Source organism: Aplysia californica, unplaced genomic scaffold (assembly GCF_000002075.1).
Source record: "Aplysia californica isolate F4 #8 unplaced genomic scaffold, AplCal3.0 scaffold00018, whole genome shotgun sequence".
Classification (NCBI taxonomy): Eukaryota; Metazoa; Mollusca; class Gastropoda; order Aplysiida; family Aplysiidae; genus Aplysia; species Aplysia californica.
In genome coordinates, this window is record NW_004797288.1 from 1810972 (window position 1) to 1830669 (window position 19698).

General features: G+C 38.0%; 1 protein-coding gene across 1 annotated transcript; it reads right to left on the reverse strand.

The window, feature by feature from the left end:
* Nucleotides 1-857: 857 nt before the first annotated feature.
* On the reverse strand, nucleotides 858-19484 carry LOC101852665 (NEDD8-conjugating enzyme UBE2F). Its single transcript, XM_005090510.3, has 8 exons — nucleotides 18984-19484; nucleotides 15159-15299; nucleotides 14451-14547; nucleotides 11748-11911; nucleotides 11148-11250; nucleotides 9013-9071; nucleotides 8216-8278; nucleotides 858-6796 (listed from the first exon to the last, which is right to left on the reverse strand). The coding sequence occupies exons 3-8, from the start codon at nucleotides 14545-14547 to the stop codon at nucleotides 6743-6745; spliced, it is 540 nt and encodes a 179-aa protein (XP_005090567.1). The 5' UTR covers nucleotides 15159-15299; nucleotides 18984-19484; the 3' UTR covers nucleotides 858-6742.
* Between the last annotated feature and the right edge of the window lie 214 nt (nucleotides 19485-19698).

Here is a 19698-nt window from a genome sequence, read left to right on the forward strand (position 1 = left end):
GGGGGTTGCAAAAAGCAGAAAGAAACATCACACACACTCAAGAAAACCCCATCAACCAGAAAGGGTAGCCTACATAGATGATCCAGACAGATTTTTCAAACATACAAGTACTACTCATTGAAGTGCAGTAAAAAGAAAATCAATATATGTTTACACAGCGATATCCTACTCTGAAGAAGATCAGAACAAGAGCAACACAGGGAAGAAACAGATAGAGAACATCATACCAGAGCACCCACCAACCACCTGGACATTTCAGGGTTAAAAAAAAGGGAAGAGTTTTGTGACAGAAAAATAATATCTCAGACTTCTTACTCTCCAAAATTTCAGATAATAAAACTATTGAATGAGCCATACCTATACAAGCACTCAGCAAGTACAAACCAAGGTAGACTAAACAATAGAATCTCAAAAATTCTTTTTTTCAGGAGTAGCAAAAAAATAATTACATTTTCTCATGCTCATCTTTTCCCGCAGTGAATAAGGTGGCTTTAAGAATCAAGCTACTTGCTTTACCATAAAACTAATTAAAGCCCAAAGCTTTTATTTTGAGTGCCAAATTGTTCTCTAAGATGCAGGATTTGTGAAAATTTCATGGTTAACTTTGAAAAACTCAAATAAAGGTTGAAATCAACAGGTCTTTGTATTTCTACTGTACTCCCTGTTGTTGTTGCTGTTAGCGATCCAGTAGCATCTGAGCGTTAACTCTTCTGCATGATGCCATTCTGTTAGTGTACTCCCTATCATCTAAATATTTAAATATGAGTGAACCCATAAAAGAACTTTTAACATCATGCACTAATGTTCTCTTACCGCACAGCAGGGATATACATTTTTCAAAGCAATAACTCATTTTCTTTTTTGGTCTAAGGGTGCACACTGACAAAAATTACACACACTTCAAATACATTGGCCAGAAAAATTAGAAACAAAGGGATTAAACAAACTTGTGCTTAGTCAAAAAACGGTAAATAGTGTAGAAATAGCTACTTTTTCTTCATACAATACATACTCGCCTACAGCCATTTCCATTTAGGCATGTTGAAAATAGAATAGAAACACTCGTGGGCGGATATGGTGGGTGCAGTCTCGAAGAGTCATCACATATTCCTCCTGGCCGTGTACTATCACATTATATCTCAGTTCTAAAAAAAAATCAAATCTCAAGACAGTCAGATCTCCCACCTTAAGATATATTACACAGGCAAATAACATACTCTCTCAGGTGTGTAAGTAAGAGTGCATGTTTGTGTCTGTGAAAGAGAAATAAAAAAGAAATAAACTGTACAAACAGCAACAGAGTAGATAATGCCCTTCTTGATGTCTTCTTGTCGAAAGAGAAGCAAAGTTAAGTGAAACACACATCATCAGCAAAAAGCATTAACAGTTAATCCCTCATGACAGGGACGAGGCATTGTCCTCTGCAACGAGAGAGAAAATTATTATTTAAGAGAAAATTCATCAGATTTCTTGCCAATGTGAAGGACCATCAGTTTCGCTTAAAGTAGTATCAGGAATTCAATTTCAAACAATTGGAACAGGCCTCAGACCCTCAGAATTTTCTCTCAACAAAAACTGAACCATGATGACACACGTTCAAGCCAATTTACATATCATACCCTGCTCACATTTATGTTTATTACACTGAAATAAATAACACATGCAGCATGGCATCATTACTATATAGAGGCGAAGACACAGCAAAGAGCAAATTAAAATCAGCTTAAACACAAAAGCCGACTAGCATCCATTCCAAAACGAAAAAAAAAAATAAAGAGTACATTGAGCACCACATGGACATGATGTTTAGCAAAATCATTTCAAAGTGACATGCCTGTTACAGTAAGCAGTGAGGGAATCACATGAAATGGAAAGGGAATCCAAGGAAGGAGGCAACAATCTCACTATCAAACGAAACACATCCACCTGCTCATATATATACAATTATTAAAAAAACACCACCTTGAGCTATCATATGCAAAAAGCAAAGCAAGACCAGACACTTTGAGCTCATCAGAAGACTAGACAAGGTAGCTCATCAACCCTTTCACCCACTACTGGGCTCAAACTTTGCTAAAACTCACCTGCCAGCGCTATCTCATCCTCACCCTCTCAATGTAATCCACATTTCTTTTAATCATGTGATGCTGCGGCATTTTCTCTGTTACTGGCCTTTCCCTGCCAGCCTGTGTGTCTAGCCTGTCTGCCTGAGGCTCAAATCTCAATCACACCCAGACACAAAGAGTCAAACAGCAAGCCTTGAACTTTTAATTTTAAGGTTTCCAGTCATACACATTCTTTCTGCAGAAAACATGCATGAACTCCATTTTTCAGTTCAACAGGCTTTTTTTTTCATGATAACTTAATTCACTATATAATTTCTGGAGAAGCCGTCATGGTATTAAAATAATAAAATCAGCCTACAAACAATTAGAAATTAGAAAATACATGTGCTGTGTGAAAGCAGTCTCCAATTTCACTCCCTATATTAAGCACTTTAATCATTTTCATTACAAAAGACAATTATTAGTAAAATTATAAATGCCAAACGACAAAAACATATTTGCAGTTGCCGCAGCAATCAAAATTTTTGTCATCCGTTATATTAAAACCAGGCTCACAATCAAAGAATACTGATGTTAGGATCGTGCTCACTGTCAGTCTCAAGGTCATGCATGACGTTGTCATCCCCATCAACAAAACTTTAGATCTTTTTTTTTTGGGGGGGGAAGGCTGCTCTGACGTTGCCTATAAGCACCAACCCAAGCTGTGTGGGACACCTCAGTGCAGAAATAAATATTTTCCCCAATCAAACTAGTGTCTTTAGTCTGCATGGAGAAAAGTCTAAACATTACATTACTACAGACACCAGAAAGCAGACACAAGCACACACATCAATCAATGATCGGAAGAATGCAGTGGCAACACATTATGACTGCCACAGTTCACAAACTAGTTTTTCAGTCACACATGCTCACACACTCCCAAACACATGTAAACACGCACAAACACACACACATACAAACACACACACACACACAGGTGTGTAAACAGACAAGCAGCTTTAGATAATCAACATCCCCAAAGATTTTATCCTTTACAACAGAAACAGAATAATGTGTATGCAGAGCATATAAGCGAGCCCAAAGCAGTCAATTACAAGATTATGCACGAAGCTTTGAATTTACGGAGAATGTACAAGAAAATGACAAATGTCAAAGATTCTTACATTGACAATTTACACCCTGTATTTTAAAACAAATACGGCTCGGTGGAAACAAAACAATAAAAGCTTAAAAGTTAAAGAAAAGTGAAATGCAGTTTTAACAGGGATATCAGAATACTGTCGGCGCAAAATTGTAAAAATACAGTTAAACCCGGTTAAATTGCCTACCTATGGATGAGCATGAAGTTGGTGGAACAGTGGAGCTGGAAGTATAACAGGTTAGCTAGCACCCATTGCCATCTCGACGTGTGGTAGACTGGTAGAGACTAGAATGGCCAGTTCTGATTCATCTAGATCTATCTCACATGACTGTAATAACCAGGGGAAAAACCTGTAGCAACCAATTACAAGTACCGCACAAGCTGAACTTACGTACATTTAGGTTGTGTCAAAGATCTTGAAGACTTAAAGATTTTAGGGTGGGGGTTTTTTTCCGATACTCCTCAGTACTCGGGGTGCTTAAGACCTTTCACAAAGACTTGAATGTGATTCATCACAATAAAAAAGTCTCACAGGCGCCCACAAGCCTTTTAATCATCGGACGGATATCTTGCGACACCAAATATTTCCTGAAAAGCTGAGGTGAAGTACTTTCTTTAATGGTTCAATGTACAACATTAAGATTGCATTTCAATTTCTTTTTTAAAATTTATTTTCTAAAGCCTAAAAGTAATATTTTCATAAAGTGCACATCCGGAGCAAATCGGAGAAAACCATTAAACATTAGAAATAGGCCGAACTCACAGAGACGTGTGTTAAAAAGAGATTCTAAGTAGCCACCGATGGGTACCATGAGCCATGAGTTCTGTGTAAGCCTATCTCCGGCTACCAGTTCACTGGCAATATAACTGTGTAATTCTATTTTTACATAAGTTTGGTAAGGACTGTACAACTCAGACAGTTGGCAAGTGGCAGATAGAGGTGTGAAGGTGCAAATACTATGTTCATATAGGCATTCCTTTGTCAACAATTGACAAAACCTGGCAGTAAGCAGGGCAGAGGGTATAAAGTTTAATAAAAGGGGGGGGGGGGGTGTCAAGGTTTGATCGTATACAGCATATACTGCAAATAGGTACATCTCCATCAAGCATACTGCAATACGTTTCCACAGTGGAACAGAAAGATCTACACTAACAATGAATCTAAAGGCATTTAAAGATGTTTCACAAAGCAAATAAAGGACTGGTTCAGTAGTATTATCAAATATCTGAGCATAGAAATATTCCTCTTTTAGTTTTACTGATAAAGTTGAAAATCTGCAAACGTTTTTTTAGAAAACATAATGGACATGAAAGGAGAAGTATTCATCAATTATCTGAGGACTATCAGGGTTTGGCTTCAGTTTATGATGAATATGAAAAGAAAGCAGACAAAACTAAAATATGACACATTCAAGACTCAATAAATACATCTTTCATGAAAACACTTCTTGCTTCCACATAAAAATCTTTTTAAAAAATTTAAAAACATAAGCATGTGGTTCATCCTGTGAAAATAGTTTTGAAATCAATGACGAGACAAGCAGAAATGAATTCCTTTTATGCACATGCAGGCAATCCAACTACAATTCACATGTTTTGGTTCACTTATTTTAATTTCTTCAATAGTTTAACCATACGCAAACATACTGGCTCGAAGCCAATTCTAACACTGTTACTGAAAGTTCAGCGAACAAAAGAGAAAAATAACACACAAAAGTTTAAATAGTGGAAATGATAACATCTTATTGTGAAACATAAGATGAAGGTCAAATTTGCAATATAATTGCCCAATTTACATATTTTCTGATTATTGGAAACAAAAATTTGAGAAAAAGAGACAAAAACTGTAAATGTTACTGTTGCGTGTACTGCATGAGAATAAAAACAAAACATTTGAAAAGAATGCATAGATCTTTAACAATTGGGATCAATGCTGGCAACAGTACAATTCATGGACAAAAAAAAAATGTCTGCTACTGAGAGGAAACATGCCATCTACACAGAAGACAATGTGTAGTCTCCTCCATTCAACACAGAATAGGTGCATCTTTAAAAACACATCTTTTCATAAGACTAACAACAAGAATTTTTTTTATTGTCAAAAAATACTCAATGGCACAATCTGCGAGCACTTGCAGTAAGTGTCAAATACAAACAGAAAGTGGATCACTTATGATGTTTGCGCCAATGATTAACCTCACCAAAAAATAAATAAATAATGAAAAATTCACTAGCAAAACCAAAGGTTTGATTGGCATTTAACATATTTTTTTTTAATTCTGAAGAGTAGTTCCTGAGAACATCAAATTAAAATTTTGAAACCTAATATTTCACCACGATAGAAGCTGACTCCAGAGTCCTTCAGACAAAGCCAAAATCCAGCCTATTTAATGTGACCATTAATTAGGCTGATACCTGCAAAAATTTTGTAGTGGCTGTCACTGCCTATTATCATGCTTGAGAAATGCCGCATTCATTACTGATAACAACAACGCTACTGTAGCTATAGTCAGAAAAGGGTGCTTCTGGGGGAAGATATTTCCATAAAACATTTTTGACAACATACTGCAAGCTGGTTCTATTTCACAACTTTTCATTCCAATTTACAAGGGACACGCCACACAAGAATGCTCTGAGATAGGGCCACAAAATAGGCAAGAGTGTTTCATGGTAACAAAACAAGCCGTTTTGTCATGTCTTAGGAAACACAGGGAGAGACAGCGTTCAAACAGTCTTACATCTCACTCTCATTTATTCTTGCCATAGACCAAAGCACATACAACAACTGTTTCTGTAAGAAACACTTATTCTATAATCAGACCTGTAAATACCCTGAGCTTAAATTGACAAAAGTTTTGTTGTAATATAAAGGAACAGGGGGGGGGGGGGGGGGACCACTTGGTGGGCAGGGCTGCACTCCCATCCCAGAAGCAAAGCACTTTATAGATACACCAAGTAAGATTATTCCTTTCTGCTTATATTCCAGTTGATGTGTGTCATGGAGACTTGAAACAGTGACAAGATGCAAAGTACAAAGCCCTAAAACGATCAGCTAACATTTTGCAAACAACTAGAATCCTAGCAGAGATAAAATATTGGGGATGAAAAAATACCAGAAAAAAAAAAATGATGGCCATTTTAATTTAGCAGAGAGTCATCAGCGGGGCTAGTTGAGACTCACCATGAGAGTGGGAATGACAATGACTCTGCCAATTGGCTGAGAGTCTACAGGTCTGTTTATGTATTGACACAACCACGTGCAACATTTTATAAATATAGACAGCAACATCGAGGGGGAAAAAAAGGGGTGGGGGGGGGGGGGGAGCAAACTCACATCTTACTTGTAATGTGATATTTTCTCAAACACAGAAATACATTCAAATTAAGGCTGTATGGAGCATTGAGACAACCAGTTGCATGGAAAATTTACAGTCTGTACAATGCAGCTCTTCTGACTGCATGTAATCACGTAAAAAATAAACAAAAACATTTAGAACACCAGCGCTAGGACAAACAACCTAAAAACAGGCATGCATTATCTCCGGGCATACAGCTGGACAAATTCTCCCACTTTTGACTTGAAGGATTCCTGAAAGACAAAAAAAAAAGGTCATACAAGGTGTAAATATTGAAATCATATCCAGATACATAAAAATAATATTTCAAACGTAACTTAAAAACACTACCGATCTTTGAACCATAACCAAAACCTAACTTATAGAGATGTGAAAGGTAGAAATCATTGTACAACTCGGTCAGACTAATTTATTTTCAACAAAATAATACACAGTGCACCAAACATGCTACTGCACAGATTTCATCATAACTCCCTACCTAAAGAACAAATAATATATGTGCAGAGCCAAATCAATTCTTCTGACCTACATTTTAAAATACAAAGTTATTAGTTTAGTTTAAGTACGAGTTTTACGGCACTTGCAACACAATAAGGTCACATAAGTGCTGAAGAATAGATGAGTTGCAAGAGAGTAATATATACAAAAAAGGAGGGGGGAGAGATACGGATGACAGATATTTGATAAGAAAGAAGAACAAACCACACCAAAGCACCCGTCAACCACCCATACAAATTTATTAATGAGCTTGTTTTCTAGCTTTGAGTTTCTACACAAGTTTCAGAATAATTTCACAGCAAGAAAGATTTTAAAGAACATAAAGCCATTGAATTGCAGATTACATCAAGTTAGCACGAAAAGGGACATATTTTTCCAGGAACAGACTGCAGGAGAACTGTAACAGTTAAAAAGAAAAAGGAAAAAACCACACCCAAGCACATGACAGTGAGTGGCAAAGACCTACACAAATATGGATTCTAGTAGCACCAGAAAAGTAGAAGCAGAAGACCACCACAGCAGAGCCCCGACCAACTCCCCCCCCCAAAAAAAACCCAGCAACCCCACCCTAGCATAACAATTACAGCATTATGCTGCTACCTAAAACGCACCTACCAAGGTGACTTTTGAGCCTGTATGTGGGAAGTACTTCATGAAAAATTATTGAAGGGAGAATGGGAGTGCTTCTATTCTTCTTTCACAGAGTCTTACATACCCTTCCTCTACAAAAACTCTCTTCCAAACATATTTTATAGAACACTCGTAACATCGGTCGTTTTGTGACTAGAAAATGTTTAAATAGAGGTGTTCACTCTTTTTCAATTGGGCATGTGTTTGACATGCCTGTGATCTTTATTGGGATGCACATTGAGCCTCTCAATGAGATGAAAATGGGCAATATAAATGCAATTTACTATCATTATTATTAATGTTAGAAAAGACCTTTTGCATAAAAAAATAGTATGGAAAAGTGACAAGAAAAATTGAACCTCTTTCTCAACCAAAACAGGGTTCATGGCCAATTCTTAATAGATCTATGTGAGCAAGTTCTTTGGCATATAAATCATAATGAAACAAATTATGTTACATGACAAATACAAGCTCTTAGACAAGATTAAAACGTAGAGTATGACATATCCAACATATCTACTTACTTTGTCTCTGGCATAGTGGTCAGCAGCTTCCACATTCAAAGGGTCGTCAAAATTCAATAAATCCTGAGAAAAATAAGATTTAAAATCTACTTAAATTCAAATGTTTTCAACTCTTTAATTTTAACTGAAAAAAATTTTGCTCTTATGCATGGCAAATCATACACTAAAACGAAAGAGATAAACATTCTTGTGAACATTATATCATTTTTCATAAATAAGTAAGAGCAGAGAGGTAGTCTACAGCATATCTCCACAATACTGACAACATTGCATCAGGGACAGACAGTAGGAAAACAACAAGAATAAAAAGATACAGGCAGAGCAGAGACACTATAGCAACCGTTAACCACAGGTGACGTCTTAAAGACTTAGACTATTAAAGGTCTGTTTCCTATGGAACAATGCATCGATAGAGGAAAGTGATGTCTTTTGACATATGGCCATTGCAGAGCACAATGATCTAAATAAGAGGGACTGTAGTTTCCTTTTTATACCACCCCAGGCACTTCAGAGAAAAGTACATTCAACCACTGGAAGCCGCAATACCAAACAAAAAGGCAGACTTTTCATCCATTTTCTTTTGCAGAAATATTTGCATGAATTTTACATAGCAACCAAATATGTGGATGACTAGTGAAAACCCAAGAAAATATACAGAAATTCTGATGGTATGAAGAACTAAATTTATGCCCATCAATCTACAGAATGTAAGACTCTACAAACAAGAATAAAAGGCTGATTAAAAATATACAAAATTAAAAAGCACATAGAAATAAACAGACACACAATATACTCACAGTGAATAATGAGTTCAAACCCCAGACAACATCTTTGAGTTTTCTAGTTGGAGCCCATCCTGGAAATAATTGATTAAAAAAATATATCTATATCATCTGACCAAAAAAAACCCGGAGGACATAGATGTGAATAGCTGTCAGGCCGAAACATCCAATATTCCATATCAGTAACAGTGCTGTATTCACTTTTCATCATTACTAAAAGAGAAAAACAAACAAAAGTAAAAACTCAAAGAACTTTTTATCAATACATCATCAACAATTTACAAATATCGTAATAGTCCTGTGTCTATCTATTCAACCTTCTTTTCCTCAACAAAACAAGTTTCAGAGGTAGTATTAATTTTTTATACTTCATCTTCATCGAGACCTTTTCTAAAATTGAAAATCTCACCCACTACTTATACTTCACAGTCATGTAGAGAAAAAGACTAGGGTAAGGAAACAAATGGAGGCTCTCGTGGCCTAGAGGTTAAGGTGTTCACCTCTCATTCAAAGGTCCCGGGTTCGAATCCGGGTAGCGACCAAAAAATTATCTTATCTAAATTTGTCTCCTTTCACCTCCTTTCCTACTCTCTAGAAATGTTCTGTCGTCTGCTTTCGTCTCCTCTTTCTGCCCCCCCCCACCCCTTCACTTCCTTTGCCCCCTCCTCTGGGCTCCTGATTCTTTCTGCAGCCTTTCTACTGCTACTCATTGGCTTCTTCTTACTGCTGTCTTTCAGCCACACCCCTGATCTTCTGGTAGGAAAGATCTACACCTAGCCTTCTCGGACAAGGGTGAAAAATTTCGGAGGTCCCGTGTGCAAGTTGTGCACGTTAAAGATCCCTTGGTGGTCTAAAATCGATAAGAGTAGGCTTCGGCCGCCACCCGGGCAAAATTCAAAATTTCCTACCAACTGAAAAAGTTTAGTGTGTCCCGCGCGCTCATATGACCTTATGCAGTTGCGAGCGCCGTAAAACACTTACAAAAACAAACAAAACAAGGAAACAAAGCATTGAGACTTTAGACCTTTAAAATTGCACTTCAAAGATCATTAACTGCCCTATTTATTATAAGTCATTTCTTTCTAAGTTCTTTTTTTATATTTTAAAGGCTTTTTTTCTTTGCAGTTGTCAGTAATCTAGGTCACTAAATGCATCTGAATATTTTAAACTCAGTCCTACCTAAGGCCCTGTTCTGAAAATTATCCTCTCCCCTTTCAGTGAAGGGGCATAACCTGGACAAATTTAAACATTTTTAAAAATCCTCTCAAGTTACAGATATCAAACAAACTGCAAAACATAGATTCAAGTTATAATTCAAATAACTTTGGTTCGCCAGCGATGTTCCTCTGATCAGTTCTAGTTATATCTTCATATTTTTCTTTGTCTTCTCCCTCTGAGGTAACAACTAAATTCAGAGATTTAAATTCTCATCAATGCCTGATTTCTCCTTTTGACCAGGCATTGGTCCCAGGTTCATTTAATACTCCCCTTAATTTTTTGATAAACATATAGAAGATCACCATTCAAAAGAGAACTATAAAATTTGTAGGATTATAATGAAATCAGGCGCTCACCAGTATAACAAAATCAAAGAAAGAGTATTTGTCCGCTTACTTTGGCAAAAAAATGTTTTGGGCACTAAACTTTTATGTCTATATAAAAACATATTCATTTTGCAGGTTCAAAGTTCAGCAAATCGGTAAAAATAGCATGAGATTCAAATGATCTTAACTTTGTAATAGCCCAATCGCAAATCTAAAAATATAGTACAAAATACCCCATCTGGTCACCCAGCCAGGAGAGCGACCGCAACCAACTTCTTAGGCCTGGCGCAGTTCTGCGCCAGGTGATTGGAATGGATAAATTTCACCACCACCTCATTATTGCGCCAAGTGACCGCAAAGTGTTAAACAAGATTTCATTTACAATAGTGATAGGAAAATCCCGACCGAGGTTAATAGCAAGCGCAGAGCTATCTGACTACAATGGTAGATCTAGGCACACATAAGAGTTCACACAGTGACCGACTTTGTTGGATCTATATAGGAATGGGTTTAACACTCATGGGTGAAGAGTGTGTGTCTGAGGGCAAGACTTTAAGAACAGGCTGATTAACAGAAAAAGAGAGACAACTTGATCATTTGCCTTACCCATACTGTCATAGGAGCTTTGCCGCAGTAGACTCAGGCAGACTTCTCCAACCTCCGTGATGTTGGGGTGATACAGTTTGGTTGTGCAGGCAACTTTTGGTGGCTGCCGGGAAATAAGTACAAGTTCAACATCAAAGAAACGGTTGAAAAATGGCAATGAGTTCTATAAAGCTATCATTATAGAAAGGTCAAGAAAAAAACTAGTCAGAGAAACTAGAAAGCTCAAAAACCCACAAGAAAACTTCTTCCAATATTCTTCAAAAATTTGTACTTCATACAATAGAAAAAGAAACAATAATAACATGTTACAAAGACTTTTCTTTAGTAGCTCAAATTTGTATGATAACCATAGCAATAATACCTTTAGCTGTACAAAACCAGACCAACAAGACAGTAACCGCAATCTAAACTCTATACTAAAAACATATATATATTTATCATAAACCTACTCATACATCATTAACCAGAATACATTCATTACATCCCCAACCAACCAAACCAACCTCCAGTAACTATTCATGCACAATTCATGCTGGACAAATCATCGAAGACTGTTAACTGGGAAGACACCATCTACAAGAGCTGACAAGCTCAACTCACCACAATATTGTACTCATCTGGCACTGATATATTGAACCTGAATTTCCCCCCTTGCCAGTAACCAGTATCAGGTGTCACAGTCAAAGAAAACTCATGCAGGCAGCTGGCGTCAGAAAAGTTCACCTCACAGGTGGATGGCAAGTTTTCCTCCATTTCTTGAACCTCTGAAGGATCATGAAACAAGGAGTAAGAACGATTTGTTAGAATTTTCACAAAATGTGAAAAATGCCTTCTAGTACTCAAAATATTTCTCAATCACAAACTTGAAAAAAAGAAAAAAACGACAAAACTTTGAGCTATTTCTTTCCACCCTTAGTTTGGATGTTTAGCTCACTAGGCACTTTCCTGCTATTGCAGGAGACCTGAGTTTGATTCCTGAATGGGGAGACGTTTTTATTGAGTGTCTCAGGCGTTTCCCAGGGATTTTACATCCCTCTCAGCCAGGGTTAGCCCTGATAGGCAAAGTTGGAAGCCCATCTCCTAAACGATCTAAATTGTGAAAATGGGAGTGTAAAAAACACCTGCACTCTTAAAAACTGAATTATACAGAAAACTTCAGTGATAAGAGCAATGCACTTAATTAATGAATAGTATGTCCAATCTCGCACCAACCAATGGAGTTTCATGTGATAACACTTTTGATTATTTCATGTGACGATCTAAGGATGATTTCCACTCTGGAAGAAAAAGATGGACTTTTCAAAGGAAAACATCTGTTTCTGTTTCTACATTTTCAAGCACAGTAAACTTTGCAGATTACTAAAACTGATTTATGAAAATGTTCTCTTTGTAGAAAATCTGCTTTGTTCACATAATAGTTTGTTGTTTGGTAAGAGAAATTTAGTGAATGGAAAGACACTTTTGATCATCCATTTTCTGGCTGCCCAAATACTCCTCTGTGAATGAGAAAACTACTGATGTTATCACAAAGCACCACGTTGTGCTAGATCCTCACACTTCTGTATGAGATCTTAGTGGCATGTCTGAACTTTTCTTTGGATCAATGCAAAATATTATTGAGGTGAACTCCAAATGAAAAAAAGTGTGTGCCCATTAGACACCCCATTTACCAATTTAGGAGCAAGATAGAGAGAAAGATTATCACCAGAGACAAAACATGGATTCCCTTTTTGAAAATTTCTTCAAAACGGCAGAATCGCATGTGGATCGACAAGAAAGGAGGTCTGTTGTTTGGTTTCCACCATATCAAAGCAGAAAGAGAATTTTTAGTCTTTTCCAATTACAGTGGTCCCCTTATGGTCCTGTTGGTATCATGCCACATAATATTTCTATGACTTCTTACTACAGTCGAACCTGCCATGACGGCCACCTGTATAATACGGCCACCACTACAAATGGCCACTTTCCATTTCCCCCCTTGAGTTTTTTCTATATAATTTAACTGTGTAAAACGGTCACCTGTTCAATGCGGCCACCTTATTTTATCAACCTACAGGCAAATTTATCTGCCTCAGACGGCCAGGCGTGGTCCCTCATTGCCCGAAGATTTGTCATAAATTTTTAATCGACCCCTCAAGCTGTGGATCCTCATTCACCTGTCATAATTGTTAGTCCCTCCAAAGAATGTTTACCCAAGTTGACTAATGGGTAGGCCTAACAATACATTTTCAACTGCTGGTGAAGGAAGCGTGATCCGTCATCACCTATAAGTCCCGCCTGCAACTCATGCACAAATCGTATGTGACGTGGCTGGCCACTGTTTTGTTTATCTAATCTGTAACAAAGTAACAATGGACGTTGATGTGAACTTGCGACAGAAGCGTCGCTCATTCTCCGAGCCAAGTAGTAGCTACACGCGTGTTTGTTTTACCATGGCACTCAGTCTACATGTCTTACTTATAACATACTTAGTTTATTTTACCCTTGCACAAAATCAGCTAACCAAAAAAAAAAAAAAAAATGTTCTTTCACTACCTTCCCCCTTTTTAGAAAAAAAATCAAAACAAAAACCCTTCTGAATCAGCCTTACGGCAGTCTAAAGCCTGAGATCAGCTCCAGTTTAGACCTCGGAAGAGAATGATTTACTTCCTTCATTTTGATCAGTCCTGCCTAAGACGGCCACCTGTGTTATACAGCCACTTTTCTCCTTAATAATAGGTGGCCATTTTACACAGGTTTGACTGTATTTGCAAAAGGTACTGCTCCAGCTACAAAATGGCGCTCGTGAGCAGAGACCCAAGATTGGAACCGCTCGCACAATGCTCCTCCATGACAAGTTAGCAACCAATAAAACAAGTTCCACGAACTCTGTGCATACAAGAGCAAGAGATCCAAGTTTTGCCTCATCAAGCCTACAGACACAACTTTGCTCCATGACCTTGTGACTCCTGATTATTTCCTATCCTAAAAGTCAAGCTTGCTGACAAAAGTTTTTAAAATTCAGGACCTAGAAGAGCTATCAATTCAGAGCCGTGAAGCACACCAGGAGCTAACAACTACACTACTGTGTCTTCCAGAAGTGGCTGTGGAGGCTGGAATCCTGCATATATGAAGTCTAGGAGACTGTTTTGAGGGACTGAAAGTTTCATGTCCATGGCATAAAAGATTTTGAGATAATTCACAACTTCCATTACTTTTAAATTCACCCTCAAAATATAAACGGTACAAATTTTCAGCAAAAATAAAAAGGGGAGATGAGATAGAATAAACAAACATACATATACACACTTTACTCTTGAGTACCTTTAACTAGGAGCATGTCCCGGATTGACAGCCTTTTAGAGGTCGTATCTGTATGTTCCTGGTTCCGTTTTGCTTGTTTATTTTTCAAGGTGATCATCTATTTTTAAAAAAACAACATTTTAAAAACCATTATTATTCACTATGAATATTATATATATCATGTACTTCAATTAAGTTTGGGGGATCAAAAAAAGATAAACTCACCATATTATTTCAACCAAGGGTGATAAAAAATTGTGGTCAGTAAAAACAGAATTTCAAAGTCACAGACTGGATTCTTAATATCTTAAGTTAACCTCTACTAGATCTAGAAGAAGATGTGATGATCACTTTGAACTCTTTTGAAACTTTTGAACTCTTTCCTTGCAGCCTGCATATGAAAATTTTGTTTTTAAAGATGTACAAATTGCGACAAGAATTAATTTATCACAACCCACAAATTCATCGAAATATTTAATCTTGGTTTTCTTAACCCTGGCGTGAAAGCTTATATAACAAACTTTTAAAAAACATTACAAGCATCCCATTAACTGTGTGTCCAACTCAACATTTAATTGAATAAAGCAACAGTTTCAAAGAAGGGGTATAAAAACAGACTGCTGTTATATTTAAATTTAATTCATTACTGCATCCTTATTTAAGACCTTTTCTATTTTTCTGCTCTCACTATTCTTAAAACAACAGGATGTATAACTAATTAGACTTCACCTTGATATTTCTTGAGTTTAAGAATGGACCTCTTCTGAAAAGATTCACCAAATTTAATCTCTCTCACACACTCAGAGCAAATTATTTCAATGATGAGAAGTCACGCTTGGCATCCAGAGAGCATCTTGCCATAAAGTAACACTGGAAATGAAAAAGAGAATTAATCGTTATTTTGTATTGTATGTATGAGTGTTGCGACAGAGAACATACACTTTCCACTATTGAGAGAGTGCAAAATTTAAAATATATTTTGTAAATGATTTGAACCCAAAAGCTAAAATTTAAAAAACTTGACTACTTGATGATGCAATGATCATCACATATATATGTATTCACCTGAACTTTCAAAGCAATTGTACCCATTTTTTAATCAAACATTCGCATCTATCTGCAAAAAACAAAGACAGTCATAATAAAGTTCTTGCCCTCTCAGGCCTGTCAACTCTGGGGTGAGAGTCTTTTATCTAAGTAAGGAAAATTATACACACTCGCTTTTACATCATGTTTTCTCTACTCCCACACAAAGAATTTACTGTTTTACCGTCGATTCAACACCCAAAACTACAGCAATGTTTCATACACAGTAACCAATGGGATGAGAATATGTCTCAATTGTGTTATCATAAATGATAACAACCAATAAAAAAAATTAAATGCACGTACAGCAAGCAGCGACCAAGGTATGATTAGAAGCAGTGAGTGGACCATCTTGTGGTCATCAAGAAATATCTAGATCTTGATCTACCAGTCTACCATCATCAGCGAATCCTTTTGACGGTGAGCTATAAGGACAGCTCATACTGATGGTCAAAGGAAAATGTTAGTCTGTAACTGTAACGCTAGACGTGTCAGTAACAGCAATTTACAGTTGGGCCTAAAGCAGAGTACTGGGATGAGATTAAGATGGCCTCTATTAAAATAAGTTTCTTCTGGATCTTAGTCCTTCTAAAAGCTCTTTAGCATTGTGCATTTAAAACAGGAAAATGTACAGGAATAGTTGTTTACTTAGAAACAGACAGCAGTTAGACCATCATTACGTGACAGAAGATCAATCGTTCCGGGGAACAGGCTAGTTAACTGAGTACAGTGGGTGTCACATTCAACGAGGTCATATTCAATGAGAATTCGACTCCAACGAGGCAATCCTTAATCCCCGATTTTTCCCTCTATATCTCTTTGTAAATGTACGTTAGCTCTAATGAGGTTGCAAACAGACTGAAGTTGCTTTCAACGAGGTCCCGGTAACCAAATTAAAGCAATTAGTAGCCCCAAAAAAAATAAATGTTCTACTTTCTCTCCATCTTGCGCGAAGCACAAAGCCCTTCCTCCATTCCTAAAGCATTGTATTGCTATCAAGTGTGCCTCCTAATACTAAATATGGGCCCCAAAACCAAGAGGATGGGCGAGGGTTGGCTTACGGTAGGGATGGGAGGGGATGGGTGGGAACCAAGGACCTTACTGTACCTCCTTGGTGGGAACACAACGCGGGCTGTGTGAAACTGAGCCTGTGCTGTGATTAGGCCTAGCCGGTAGGAATGGGAGGGGGTGGGTGGGAACGCATTGATCTAGGCCTAGATGTGAGAGGGTATGTTTCCACAAGAGAAGTTTTCCGAAAAATAAAAAAATTTATACAGAAATGACGGTCAGAACACAGCTCAATAACGCGCACACTGTGATGCTGTTCGAGATTTTCGTCATCAGGGGTAAAAGCTTCTTAATTACTTCTAGTATTGGCAGGCCTATAACGTGTAATATAATAACTTGTCTCCCCTTTTACTTTTCTCTGTAGCCTTAGTCACGTTCAACGAGAGGTCGGATCTAACGAGTAGGCCTGTGCAGGACTTGGCATTGGAAGTTATAGGTACTTGCAATTCTCGTGCCCACCAAGTAGTGTTGAGACCAAGTATTCAGATCTGGGCAAGTCCCAAGTCTTGACCTAGCAAAATATCCCTCAATCAAAAGACAAAATTATTTAAACGCAGAGTACAAACTTTTGAGTATAGATCTAGACCTAGACTCAGTGAACCAAGGCCTAAAGAAATGCTCAAAACTGGTGTGCTTCTAGTAAATTTAGTGTTTTCAGTTGGTTGTTTTAATTCAAATACATCTACCACCCCTACTACTTGCTAGAACTTGCTCGTCCTTGGCGGATTGGTTGGGTCTATTTCCTCGATTTAAAGGGATAGGCAGTACCACCCCTATTACTAGCTAGGATTTGCTCGCCCTTGGCGGATTGGTTGAGTCCACCTCCTTGATAAGAGGTAGGCAGGCCTTCGCCCAGATAAGGCTTCAATGCCATCATTCATCATTGCCATCCAAGGCTGATGCAATTCCTGAGTTTATTAAAATTAATACAACAGAGAACACAACAAAAAATGAACAAACAAAGGAAAATTTTAATCAATCAATAAATACAACTGAATAAACTATCAACCAAACAAGTATCACAAAGATGTTCCATGACGTTTCAACATAGCCTAGCCTATGACATAGGTGGTTGGTTGGAGAAAAACAACAAAATAAGGATAACGATGAAAGGAATTCGGGTGAGAATAACCCATGTCTCGCTATTCTCACCCCCTCATTTTACCGGAAATTACCCTAAAGGAATCAAGGAATCAGGGCTGAGCTATAGGTAAGCGGGCATGACCCGGGGGGTTAAATGCTGATGCTCTTCAGCATCATGTTCGTCACTGTTCGTGCCCGAATAGTCAGTCAGGGTTGTCGGTTTGGAGCCAATTCACATAAATTTGGCTCTTTTGGATCGTGTCTGGCCCGAAGAATTTCAAAAAAAGTTCATGAAGAAAGGGAAAGAAGAGGCAAGAAAAAAAGAAAAATATAGAATTTTAAAAAAAATGAAAGTGAAGAAAAGAGCTTGTATTGCTACGGCCTAATTTTATTATATAAACTAGTTAACACGATTTAACGCCCTCGCCCATTTGTATTAGTCTGAATAACTTTAAAATCTCTTCTACTGTCGTGCAATAGCATTTTAAATTGTCTCGTGCTTGCTTCTCGTTACTTTTGTACACGCTCTCTCAGTCTCTGTTCCAAGAACTTTATTTATTGTGTGCAGGCAGAGAGTGAGAGGCCTGCCATCGTTAAGTGTGTAAACAACGAATGGTCCTGCAGCGGTCGGTCCCACATCCCGCTCAGTAGTGTCAGTAGTGAGCCTTTTTTTTTTACTGGAGAGGCGAAAAATGTTTTTACATTATTGTTCTTTGTTCCCAACCACATGCGGTAAGCCACCAAGGGCCTAGATCTAGATCTCTAGAATCTAGGCGATTTTATCGGCCTGCGAGAGGTCAGGGGGGAGTCCTCACCTCACGCCTACACCGGCCGGAGTGGGAGCTATTCTCACCAGGGGATGGGGGGAGGGGGTGAGAATAGTGAGTCATGAGTTATTCTCATCTGGGGTGAGAATAGCGAGACATGGGTTGGTAAAATTAAATTCTCACCCGGGGTGAGAATGGAATTGGGCTTGGGACTTGTGTGTGACTTGGCACTTGCGGATCTCAACAACAAACTCAAGGTGTTAGGACTTTCTTGAGCAATTCCAATTCATAGCAATTCTGTCCAAGCCTACCAACGAGGACAACAAGCCGGTCCCCGCAACCTCGTTGAATGTGACTCTCACTGTAGCAGTGCCGGTCGAGCTGAACAGAGACAGGCTGGGTAGGACTTCTAAGTTCATACACTTCACTTTCACTGTCTAGCATTTCAAGTCCAAGAGGACAAGTGACCGTGAACAGCGTAAAGTCAGTTCTCTTGCGTCTGCAATAAATACCAGGTTCCATTGAAAAAAAGAATAAAAAGAGCGCTCACCCTCGTTTCGTTCCTAGTGCTGGTACCCTCTATACGTTGTCATAATGAAGAGTAGACAACAGAATAATTCGCCGATTACTTCGAACTAAAACAAAAGCACCAAGCCTAGGAGATGCCACAATCGAAACCGGAAGTTTTCGAACGGGATCTACATCTTCTGCTCTAGAAAACATGGACATGACTAAAATGCGTTTATAATAAAATTGTCATTTCAAGTAGGCCAAGCCAATGACAACTAATAATGTATTTTCATTAATGATAAAATGCTCGCGCACCTCATAAAATCAAGCCACAACCCGTGTGGAGTATGATAGTTATGGCCTGTTATCTCTTCTATCGATTTCTGTAAGCCTATCTGCTGTGTGTGTGTGCTGCACTCATAATGATTTGTGGTGTGTCGATTCAGGATTACGTTTGCGAAATTTAATGTAGATCTAGACCACGAAACCACGATCATAGTAGGAATGATGTCTGCCTTTGTAACGACTTAAAATCTATCGTGTCGAGTATAAAAACACGCTCATAGGCCTGTGCCTATACCCCCCCCCCCCCCCCCCCAAAAAAAAAAAAAAGTGAGGGGAAAAAGAACACAAATGACACGAGTCATGAGAACTCTCAATAGACCAACCACCAACACAAGCAATAATAATAATAATTGTACTACGTGTCTGTCTGTCTGTCTGTCTCGGTGAGTGAGTGTGTATGTGTGTGTGTG

Excerpts from the sequence above, each read along its gene's own strand:
- LOC101852665 (XM_005090510.3), bottom strand. The coding sequence starts at position 14,547 with ATGATCACCTTGAAAAATAAACAAGCAAAACGGAACCAGGAACATACA. Across the intron at positions 11,912-14,450 it reads GGACATGCTCCTAGTTAAAG|AGGTTCAAGAAATGGAGGAA; the intron begins GTACTCAAGAGT and ends ATGATCCTTCAG. Across the intron at positions 6,797-8,215 it reads ACCACTATGCCAGAGACAAA|GAATCCTTCAAGTCAAAAGT; the intron begins GTAAGTAGATAT and ends TTTGTCTTTCAG.